The 12,005-nt window shown below is 28.2% G+C and overlaps 2 protein-coding genes across 3 annotated transcripts; one reads left to right on the top strand and one right to left on the bottom strand.

Moving 5' to 3' along the window:
* The first annotated feature begins 2,672 nt into the window (after positions 1 to 2,672).
* LOC122631004 (5-hydroxytryptamine receptor 2A) lies at positions 2,673 to 5,900 on the top strand. 2 transcript variants are annotated; one of them, XM_043816166.1, is made up of 6 exons: positions 2,673 to 2,855; positions 3,755 to 4,078; positions 4,346 to 4,631; positions 4,714 to 4,938; positions 5,162 to 5,420; positions 5,505 to 5,900. In XM_043816166.1, exons 2-6 carry the CDS (start codon positions 3,767 to 3,769, stop codon positions 5,812 to 5,814), a joined length of 1,392 nt encoding a protein of 463 aa, XP_043672101.1. In that variant the 5' UTR covers positions 2,673 to 2,855; positions 3,755 to 3,766; the 3' UTR covers positions 5,815 to 5,900. The 2 variants fall into 2 exon arrangements, with proteins under 2 accessions (XP_043672101.1, XP_043672100.1); XM_043816165.1 differs by having other exon boundaries at positions 2,673 to 3,183.
* Positions 5,901 to 6,044: 144 nt separating this feature from the next.
* LOC122631006 (ubiquitin-conjugating enzyme E2 J1-like) lies at positions 6,045 to 9,029 on the bottom strand. The gene is made up of 6 exons (XM_043816169.1): positions 8,739 to 9,029; positions 8,592 to 8,651; positions 8,257 to 8,462; positions 7,972 to 8,162; positions 7,752 to 7,869; positions 6,045 to 7,672 (listed from the first exon to the last, which is right to left on the bottom strand). Coding segments are annotated over exons 1-6 (819 nt in total). The 5' UTR covers positions 8,740 to 9,029; the 3' UTR covers positions 6,045 to 7,429.
* Between the last annotated feature and the right edge of the window lie 2,976 nt (positions 9,030 to 12,005).

The following is a 12,005-nucleotide window of genomic DNA, read 5'->3' as shown; positions in this document are numbered from 1 at the left end:
GTAGAAATGAAGCCACGACTATTTATTGTATAAATGTCGAATTAATTGATTGATTAATTAATTAATTAATCAATCTATAAGAACGAGACATTTAAGGCTAACATAAAAAAGAAGAACGAATGCTTGCTTGTACAGTATACATGAGAATATATTTTATATCAGCGCGCAGTGCGCGCAATATTTTTTGTATGATATATCCTCTTGGCCACAGCCCCACCCCCCACCCTCCATTCCACCCCGCCCGAAATCCTTCTCTACCCGAAGTGAAAGCATTTTTTATTACGTCTTATAGGATGACGGTGAAAAATCTGTGATGACAAGAATAAAAGAGATAAAAAAAAAATTATCAAACAAACAGACGTAAACAAACAAATTGCGATGTGAATAAAAAGTCATTGTTTCGATAATGATTCGAATTGTCATTTGATTCGAACAATGGAAAGGAAGAAACAAAAGAAACGAACGATTCACCGAGAGGAACATTAACGCAATGCTCAAAACTAAAAAGAAAAAGAAAAGTCAATATTATAAGAAAAAAAAAATAAGTATGTATTGTGATTTTTTAAAATACCGCAAGAACGCAACATTTGTTAGAATTTATAATTTACAACGAGCAGGTACGTCAGACATAATTCATTCGACGAATATGTGATGACGATGAGATATTATAAAGTAATAATAACATAGTGATATTATACTTAAATGTTAAAAAGGGAATAAATATAATGAAAGGAAAGAAAAAAATAAGAAAATGAATAAAAAACGTTTTTCATCGTCATTTTTACGCTATATGAAGAAAGATTTGTTCGTTCGTAATTTAAAATAATATATAATAAGGAGAGATCAATAGATTTTTTTAAACTAACTCGTATATCAATTTCTTATTCGAGAAAAAAAAAACGGTATTTAACAACCATACGTTTTTCAGATCGAAACAGCATCGAAAATATTTCCGTGAACGTAGAAAAGTAATTAAAGTGAATGAAACTCATTTGCGGATTAACATGTAATTTTTTTGCGATAAAATATACGTGTAATTGAGTACAAGGGCGTCACTGTGTTCGTCGTTTGGTGATATTGAAAAGGAAGAATAAAAAAATGGAAAAACTTTGAATGATTATAATGATGATGATGATGATGATGATGATGATGATGATGAGGATGATGATGATGATGATGATGATAATGATGATGATGATTCATGGGTGCGATAATATAATATATAAACGTAAATATTAAAATTATTTATTAATTCATTGTTGCTTGTGTATATAAATATATATTATTATATAAATTGCATTTTAGATAAGGTTTTATTTATTCGTCACGTTTTTATTTTCATTGAAATTATACCGTGAGAGGTATCATTCATGTTTGAGTGTGCGCGCGTGTGTGAGAGATCGTTTGCTATTGGAATATTTGATCGAGTTTGAATGAGAGAAATTTAATTCTATTTGTGAAGGTGTATAAAGTTGTAGAAACAAATTTATACAAATATATATATATATATATATATATATATATATATATATATATATATAAATGTATATAAATATGTATATGTATAAAATTGTGTAAAAATTGTGTATTCTCGTATATAACGTTAGCTGTAATAATTTAATAAATCCTCTATATCGGAACGGTACGTTCAGATGTGACTTTTATTTGATAGACCAAACGTGTGATGACGTTTCTAAGATAAGTTAAAAGTAAAAAAATAATAATAATAAAAATATATCTACATTTTAAAGCCACCATAGTTTGTACGTTATGTCTACTTATTCATCCGCTCGTATGCGAAATTATTACATAGGGTGTCTCATCTAAAGTGTTGCAAAGCGTTCTTATCGAAACACGTATGAAAACGTTTTGATTTTTTTTCTTTTTATTTTTCTTTTTACCTTATAAAAAAGACAAGAGAGATCAGATGAAATTCTTTTTTTCTTCTTCACTAATTATAATACAGCAATATAAATTCAATCTCTTTACAACGAATAATTATAGTACTCGGTACAATTATTTTTTACTATGAAGATTAATCTAAAAAAAGAGATGAATATAAAGTTTTTATCTTTTTGTTACTATTTACGATGTTATATAATTATACATATATATATATATATATATAATAAGGATTAATCCTTAATATATCAAACAAAATAAAATTTCGAAAATAAATTGTAAAGTTTTATATGAGTCACTCTGTATATATAGAAACGATACCTACTTCCTTCTCGGAGAGGATCGTAGCTATGCGAAATAAATAAAAATAGATAGATAAACGTATAGCTAAAAAATAAAAGTAAATGTGTAAGAATGTGAAAAAAAAAATTTATTTCATTAATAATTATATATATTAAATTAATCTCATTTATACTATAATAATTTTTATTTTAACCAGTCTCATGTACGATCTCGAAACTATTTCATCTATTTATCTCTCTCTCTCTCTCCCTCCCTCTCTATCTCTCCCTTTCTATCTCCCTCTTTCGCTATACGAGTTCCTCTCCCCTTCTTCTTCCATATTCCTCTTCCTGCATCTATCTTCGTTTCCCCCCTCGAAAATAACCTTTGACAAGCTGCACGTAGTTTAGTACGTCGATCGTCGCCCTCTCGTCTCGGAATTATACTGTTTCTCGGAACGTTTTACATTTGCATCATTTTCGCGAGTGAAAGTTTTTACTTTTCTTCGTTTTTTTTTTTCTTTTCTTCTTTGCCTTTTCTCTTTTCTCTTTATTTTTCGCCCTTTTATTGTGGCGATCGATCATCATCGTACGATTCACGAATAATAGATTCAAACTTACATCGAATAAGGGACAACGGACGATATGCTATTTTGGAATTGAACAAAAATCGTACGTGTTCGTCTAACGCGTAAGAAACAATATATAATATTTTCAAGATTTATACGTGCCGCCCCTTTGTCTTTCTGTCGCTTATAACACGTTCGTACGTTTTTAAAAACAAATAGGGTTGACGATTCTTACTGTATTACACGAATTAATGTAAAAAAAAGAAAATCACCTTCACAAAGTAGATCTCATTCGAAACGATCATTTATAGTCTGATTTTTATTTTCTTCTTGAAAGGCGATACAATATTCTGTGAAAATTATTTATTGTATAAATACTCTAAAGAGAGATAAAGAGAGAAAGAGAGAGAGAAAGAGAGAGAGAGAATTATGTAAGTAAAAATATTATCGCTTTTACACGGACGAGAGAAAACTTGTAAGTTCGGTTATGTGTTATTATGTTTTATTTCGCGAAAATAAACAGTCTTGCATCTCGACGGTGATAGATCTCTTTGATCTATCTTTGGGATGATCAATTGACGTGCATGCGTTTCCTATAATATGTGCAACATATGCATGATCCATTATCAACAAAGTTCACACCGATGAATTATTTCAATAATATCGAAAAAGAAAATGATTTAAGAAATGTTTATTTTGTAATCAATCTTAGATTCGTTAGATTTGTTTAAAGAGATAACAATTTCTTATAGAAAATAAAAAAGAAAAGACAAATCGTCAAATGTATATTATTAAAATGTGACTTTTTAAATGTCAATTAATTTTTAATTATGATCATGTAATGCGACAAGAATTTGTTAGATTAAATATTCGTTTTGACGATTCTTTTTTTTTTTTTTTTTTTTTTTTTTTTACAAAAATCGAATCGATTCTTTTCGTTTGTTAATTAATAATCGCGCTATATTAATATTTCATCTAATGTAATCGATCTAATACATTTAGTTGCGAGAGATCATGCGTTCGAACGAAGTCAATTTAACATCCTGGACGAATGTCCTGACGTTGCATCGAACTTCCTGTAACGGGAGCCTTTACGACTGTGCTATGAAAGAGTGCATCGCCGCCGAATCGATCGATTTAGATCGAATTTGTGACGTCACGAAGAACGCAATAATACCGATGACGAACTTACTATGCAGATCATGCAATTACACCAATTGTCAGGTGTCATTTATTTTAAATAAATTGGAAACCAGCATCGAGGGTATCTTTTTATCGAGGATAACGAACTTTGACGGCTGCGTTTCGAGCAACGGCAAAACTGAGGTAAACAACAAATCAAATATTATTTAAAAGCAATTATGTATCTCATAGTGATCATAAAATATCTATACATACCTATTGACAAAATTAATACGACGTTAAATTAAATGTCGAATAGCGCGTAGCTGTATGACCATATAAAAATATGTACATTTCTGTTGCGAGAATAGCAAACAAAAAAATTAGTAGATAGAAATTTGCATTAATCACGTTAATACAATTAATCGTAAATGCGATCGTACAAACATATTCGGATAACATGTTTATTAGATCCTGGAATGCATCGATCAAAGAAATATTGTCGATGGTGACGATATAGAATTGTATTGTTCGCGAAAATCAACAGTGGCCATTCGTCGAACTGATTGGAGATTCCTTTTCGTCTCCGTTATCATAGTAATAGCTGGTGGTCTAGGAAATACTCTGGTTTGCTTAGCCGTTGTATTGGAAAAAAAGCTTCACAATTTAACCAACTACTTTCTACTATCTCTCGCCATTGCCGATCTTCTCGTCAGTCTTTTCGTTATGCCAATGGGTGCAATTCCTGGATTTTTAGGTGAGTTTATTTTTTTCTTTCTATACTTCATTTTATTTCTCTTTTAATAGCCCCTTAAAGTACATCACAGGACAGATTTTAGGTTATTGGCCACTCGGCATCGTCTGGTGTAACATTTATGTGACCTGCGACGTTCTCGCATGTTCGGCGAGCATTATGCACATGTGTTTTATTTCCGTGGGCAGATATGTAGGCATTCGTAACCCATTAAGGACACGAAGGACTTATACGAAACGAATCGTTGCCCTTAAAATAACAACCGTATGGTTACTAGCTATGCTGATGTCCAGTTTTATCACCGTACTAGGTAAACTTTCCAGAAACGTAATAAAAAGGATAACGTTCTTACAAATTTTATTACATTCGATCGAGAAACTTTAATAAAACAACTCGCCAAATATTTTACAAAAGAGAAACGAACTTGAGAAAAAAAGAGGAGTTTCATTCGCGATACTTTCTGGAACGTCGATAAAAAAGATATCTATTTTTTTTAATATCGAACGTCGATAAAATAAATTCATATCTCGCAGGCTTGATCGATCCGAAAAACGTAATGCCGGAAACAACCACTTGCGCCATCAACAATAGAATTTTCTTTATCTTCGGATCCTTAATTGCATTTTACATACCGACGATCGTTATGGTGCTGTCTTATGTACTGACTGTACAATTACTCCGAAAGAGGGCGCGATTTATCGCGGAAAATTCAAACGACGATCTATCGCTTGGGAAATTGATTGGAAAATTTGTTTCCACGAAAACTTCCTCGACCGAACGTGAAAATACAAGGTATAAAATATATACGTGTAATTTAATTACGTTAAATTTTCAAATTCGAATATAGAATAATATTATACTTTGTCGTTTGTTTAGATCTCTTAAATTGTTAAGTGGAAAAACAAATGGGAAGATCCTAGCTGCGAATGCGATAGCATCCAAACAGAAAGCCAGCAAAGTTCTTGGATTGGTATTCTTTACGTTTTTAATTTGTTGGGCACCATTCTTTGCATTAAACATTATATTCGCCGTTTGTCCAACTTGTTTTGTGCCACGGCACGTAACAGACACGTTTTTATGGTTAGGTTATGCATCTTCCACTATAAATCCTATCATTTATACGATTTTCAACAAAACTTTTCGGGCTACGTTCGTACGTTTATTGAAATGCAAATGGTTCAGATAGTAATTCTAAATGCGTTCTAGTATTATGTATTTTAGTTTTTCTTACATCTGTTTTCTTGCTTCTTATTTATAATTTTTATCTTCTATACGATATAAATTCAAAACAATGAATTATTAAAAGATACGAGTAAAAAAAAGAAAGAAAAAGAGATCGACGGCGGGAAAAATAAAATCTTTAAAATGATATCTACTAAGTTTTAAAATGGATGGTAGATTAAATATCAATGAAAGTAATGTATTTGCAATTTATTTATTTTTTGACAGGCTGAGGATAACGCTTCTTTACTTAGTAATTTGCTCTAATTTTTTCAATTACCAAGATACAGTGTGCCAAAATAAAAATTATACTAATTATAATTAGTGTGATGAGAATGTGCATTATATCTTTATCATATATCCTAAGTGTCACGTACTTGAACTATTAATCTTTTTCTAACATAGTGATATTCAAATATTACATGTGAAGGAAAGGTTTAATGTTCTCAATAGTTTAACTTCTAAAATACTCGTTAAATATTTAACAAATATGTTTATACGCAAATAGTTAATTATGCAATAACATATTCCCTTTGATTTTTCTTTTTTTCATATATACATAGAATAATAGAAGATATATCATACATTTTATGATTCATCTTCTATATCTTCTTCATCATTAGCTTTGTTTGTATTCTTTTTCTTTTTTATTATTTTTTTCTCTCTTTCTTTTTTTATTTATTTATTTATTTTTTTTTTTTTTTTAACAACAACGAAGCATTTCATTTGTAAGTTAACACTACATAGTTACAGTATTGTAAATGCAAAGTGATATATATATATATATAACTGCAAGTAACTCAATAAAAAATATTGAGTGATTTCAGTTCTATATTTCACTCTGAGTATAAGTATGCACACATATACAGATTGTTTATTAATATCATGTGTTATATATCAGTGAATAGTATTTCATAGTTATTCAATCATTAGCCAATGTTAAAGACACCACAATGTCAATTTGAAAGTGCAACCAAATTAAATGCTGTTCGTATCTACATTTTCCAGTTTTAATGAACTATGCATGTAATGTCTTAGTGAAATGTTAAGTATAAATGATGAACTATTTATCAGAAAATAACATTTCAGCGAAGAATGCATTTAATATATGGAAAATATATTTTCATCCAGTATCCATTTTTTGAATATGATTGCTAAAATTTAAAAGACTAGAAATAGAATAGCCAATTTTTGGTAATGCTAATGATAATAATAATAATAATAATAATAATAATAATAATAATAATAATAATAATAATAATAATAATAATAATAATGATAATAATAATAATAATAATAATAATAACAACACAATTACAAATTATTATAAATATTGAAGCAAATGTGTAATTTGGATAATAAGCAACAATTTAAATTTTAATTAGTAAGAATAAATATAGATCCGTGTTTATGCGTGTATGTGTGTATTGATTTTTAAAGCGAATATACTAATGTGTGAATGTGTATAAAGTTTTCATTCTATATTTAAAAATGCTATTCATCAAATGTGTATAAAATTTACCTTTGTTTTGTTAACATACTTACAATTGTAATGCGTGTTTTATGTATAGCAAAATTATTTATACAAGAAAGAGTCGTCGCAAAACAAGTAGAATAATCGCTGATGCTAAAACTGCTATTAGAATACTCCAAAATAGATCATTCGAAGAGGACATTGTTTCTACTTGAGGATTTAAATGCACAGATGATTGAGTTTCTTGCGTTTCACTGAAAGTTGTTTCCGTACGACGTCTCAATTCACTTCCAGTAACATTGTTTGCGTTCTCCGCAAAACTTGTTTCAGGTGAGGATGTATCATCGACCTATTTAAAATTATATAAATTTAAATTATGAATACATAAGAGTAATACAAAATATATAGTAAAAAATAATAGCATGTACCTTCAGAGCTATTGTATCCAACATATTTTGTTCCTCTTCCGTAATAGGTTTCTTTGCTGTATTTTTGGATAATAGGTTCACCACTTTTCCACAATTCTCACATTGCCAATCCAATGATCTAAAATATTAAAATTATAGAAAAAAAAATACAAATACAAGGAAGATAATAAAGATCATGAATCATTAATCTTTGAAACTAATTATAATATATTAGATATACTTTTTAACTAGCTTTTGTCTTTCTTCAATACTGTAATCTAAAGATCCAATTGTTCCATTGCCAGGTGTAGGCATAAAGGCAATTAATGCTAGCAAGGCTGTTCTAATACTCCATGAAGGCTGCCAAGTTTCAGGATGATAATCAGAGATACTTAGACAAATTTTTTTATTAATCTTAAAACGACCATTTGGCTAAAACAAGTAATTCCATTTTCATATCAATTTTTTCATATCAATCTGAAGAAACGGATATCATTTTTTGGCAGTAAATAAAAAATTAACTTACAGTTAACAAAATAATATTTGGAGGTTTCATAGGATATTCTGGTGGTAATAATATTCTTCCATGGTAAACGCCTCCTTCAAAATCGGTAGAAGGAGGTCCCTGTATCGTAAAATGCCATTCAAAAAGATTATCATCTAAGGGATACGCGCAATACTCTTCCGTCGCTTCATGAAGTTCTTGAGCTTCTCGCATCAATCTTTTGACGGCTGCAATATGAATCAATATTGTTTCATTTTTAATACTGACAACAAATATAAAACAAGCTATACGATATATAATATATTACAAAAATGAGGAAAGAAAATGCGTTAAAAGTAAAAAAAAAAAACTCTTGCCTGGACTTTTTATATTATATTTCCCCTCGAATGACATTTTCAGCATACTTTGTGTCAGCACTTGAAGGTTAAAAAATATGGAAGGAAAGTTAGTACTCTCAAACGATCTAGAGATGAAAAATCTGATATCAGAGTGTATTTGTGTACTCGTAATTTATAAACTGACGCAATGCACGATCTTCTACATTGCTCACATCTTCCTTTGCGTACGTGGCGGTTTGTGATATGCCATGAAAGTCGTTTAGTATAAAACGACGAATCTTTCTTGTACCCGAATTGACGTGGCTTTACGCCAAGAATTCGTCTTTTTCGTGAAGAAAAAAATAAACTGAAGTCTGCTAAATTGCTCGAAAGATATCAACCAATACCAATGCAAAGTCAATGGAATCTAAATATATAGTAGTTAAGATAAGATAAGTGGGGAAGTAGTGCCAAATCGAACTCGTTTCTAACTTATCGAACTCGTTTCTAACTTATCGAACTCGTTGCTAACTTCGTTCGATATAATTCGAAATACTTGAAATTGTTTTGATTACGACGTGTTTGAATAGTGATATAAAATGGTGATATAAAAATAATTTTGTCGTATTATTATCTGTATGATTACGTGAAAAAGAACGAACCTAAAGAAAACGAAAGAACGTAACGTATATAATATTAACTAGATTAATCATTTATAACAACGATATTTATCAAATATAACCTCTTTTGACTTCTTTGTTATTTTATGAAAATTGGTAAAAATATTTTAAGGTACTCGTATATATCTAATAAATTCGACTATATATTTCCTTGTATCTTTAATCAATCTAGTGTAAAGGAAATGTAGACTTACAATATAAGATATTCTCTTTCAACATTTTATTGTTATATTATTAAAGCATATAAATAGATCGATCATAACATTTATCATTATTAATATTCTCAATATACGATAAATTTTATTTGTGCGCACACATTCTGTGCTGCTTGTAGAAGGATATATTTTATTTTTATATGTACTATACATTGCCAAGATGTTTACTCTTAAAGCTTTACACACGAAGAAAAAATATATCACATTACTTAGTTTCGTGGATTTTGAGATCAAATTCTTTACAACATTGATCTCAAAAGATTTTCTTGTACTATTTAATATGATCAATTTCCTTAACATAATATATAATTGCATACAATTACTTAAAGTTCGTACGCTTAATGCCTGTGGTGTTGTCAGGGTTATACAGCAAAGCAAATAATTATAATACTTGCTCATGTTTGTGCAGCATATGATCAATTCGCATTTTTAATATCATAATAAAAAAATAATACTTAAATTTCAAGTAACAAGGAAAAGAAATATTACAAAATAATACTTATATATATACACAAATTTCTGTGTAGTTTACTTAAATTTGCTGACATCAGGAGTTACAAATTTTTTTGATTTGATTAATTAATAAAATATATCATTACTATCTAAGAAATAAAAAACTTTCTAAATTAAAGAGCTACTTTAATTAATACTCAAATAATTGTTGGTCCCTATAATGGTTTAAATAATTATTTTTTGTTAAATTCACAAAAAAAAAAAACATTGCACAACTCGAGATAATAAAATAAAATAAAAAAACTATAAAAATTCTAAGAATATTTTCTATGAATAATTTAGAGATCTTTATATTTATTGATGTATAGTACCCTGATATTTTTTTACTGACTTTGTGTTGACAAATAATATGTATCATTTTATGCAACATTTTATAATCTCAATCATATGTAGCAACTTTATATTTAAATTTGTAAAAACTCTATTTTATAACTTCATACTATTTCTTTTAATTTTATAAATGTAATAAATATTATTTCTTTTTAAATCATATAAGGGACATTATCTTGTGAAACTTCCTTTAGAAATTACCATTTGTGATAATAATAAATATTACATTTCATATTTGGTTTCGTTTTTAAACAAATAAAACTATTATTATTATGTAACAATATAGCTTAATGAAATATAAAAAACTATTAAAGCGCTTATAATACATATTAGTACGTTTAAAATATTGCAGTTTATCTGATCTGTAAGTGTGCTAATAAATTATCGACATTTTGCCTGACTATTGTCATTGCTGTAACTTTTTATCATAGTTTTTTATTGCAACAATATTAAATCAGTAATTAATTCAATAACCTGCATGCAATTTTAAAAAATATAAGTTAAACAGAGATATTCCATAAGCTAATTTCGTTAACACTTAAGAAGTGAAAATTTCTATTATGATAATATTAAGGCATTCTACATCAATTTCTTTTTATTCTCTATAAATATTTAGAATCTCTGTGTCCAACATACACAGTGTAAAATAATTATATGAGAGGCAATGATCTATCAATTTTGGGAATATTTCTATATATTCCTCTCTCTTTTATGTTAACATTAACATACCAACACTTTTGTGATGATACATTATGAGTATATGTATATATGCATAAAATGCAATCACTGAAAAATTATGCAATATCAATGTGTATTATCGAAAGCAGTCTATTTTAGGTGTAACATTTGATTAGTCAGATAAGCTTCTCAAGAACTAAATAAATTATCTCTTATTTCAATACCAGAAAATAATCCATATGTCCATATGTTCTTCTTACATAAAATATGTGTTAGAATTTTAGCACCTTCCTTTAAAAGCTTTAGTTTATATAATACCACAGTTTGTCACGTTTACTTTACATTAAAGTTTATATATATCCACTATATTTTTTCAAATAATCTAAGCTTTAATGTAAAGCAAATACAAGGAATTTTGCTTGAGCATTATTCCTTTTTTCATCATAATTTCATCTGTAGATAATTATTGGAATAGTAGAACTTACAATTTCGAATATTGTTTTGCAACATACATGATATGCTTTGCTTAAAATAATATTTTGTGTGATTCTTTGTTCTCTCTCCATATTCTTAAGAAAAAGTTATATAATTCAAAATATACACTAAATGTGTGTGTATGTGTGTACATATACTAAAATAAAATAACTTTGGATATTTGTCGATACACATACATATATAAGATATAATACTAAATAAAAAATATTACTCGAAATTAATTTCATGGACAAAAATATGGATTTGTCCATAGGAAGTAAGTTATTGTCTGTTAAAAATTATTTCAACAATTCCACTTTTGTTTTTGTATAAACTTATCAAATATATGAACGTGCATGGACTACAAAACTGAGATCTTACACTAAATGATAAAATTAGGCCATACAAATATTTTGTATAAATACAATTGGCATTCAAATAAATTCATTTTTCATTTATCACATTTATCCTTATAAGCTTGTTTATATGTATAATTTAATTTTTTAGAATTATACTATTTATTATATTCTTGTTTTTCTTTTTTTTTTTATGTTTAGTATCAC

Source organism: Vespula pensylvanica, chromosome 8, assembly GCF_014466175.1.
Source record: "Vespula pensylvanica isolate Volc-1 chromosome 8, ASM1446617v1, whole genome shotgun sequence".
Taxonomy (NCBI): Eukaryota; Metazoa; Arthropoda; class Insecta; order Hymenoptera; family Vespidae; genus Vespula; species Vespula pensylvanica.
Note: the sequence above shows the minus strand (reverse complement) of the source record. Positions and strands in the feature narration are given on the sequence as shown.

What these genes read in the sequence shown, in the direction of transcription:
- LOC122631004 (XM_043816166.1), top strand. Translation starts at nt 3,767, where the DNA reads ATGCGTTCGAACGAAGTCAATTTAACATCCTGGACGAATGTCCTGACG. An exon ending in CGAGCAACGGCAAAACTGAG is followed by an intron (nt 4,079 to 4,345) that starts GTAAACAACAAA and finishes CATGTTTATTAG; the next exon opens with ATCCTGGAATGCATCGATCA. An exon ending in CAGTTTTATCACCGTACTAG is followed by an intron (nt 4,939 to 5,161) that starts GTAAACTTTCCA and finishes CATATCTCGCAG; the next exon opens with GCTTGATCGATCCGAAAAAC.
- LOC122631006 (XM_043816169.1), bottom strand. An exon ending in ATATAATATAAAAAGTCCAG is followed by an intron (nt 8,463 to 8,591) that starts GCAAGAGTTTTT and finishes TTCATATTGCAG; the next exon opens with CCGTCAAAAGATTGATGCGA. An exon ending in CAAATATTATTTTGTTAACT is followed by an intron (nt 8,163 to 8,256) that starts GTAAGTTAATTT and finishes TACTTGTTTTAG; the next exon opens with CCAAATGGTCGTTTTAAGAT.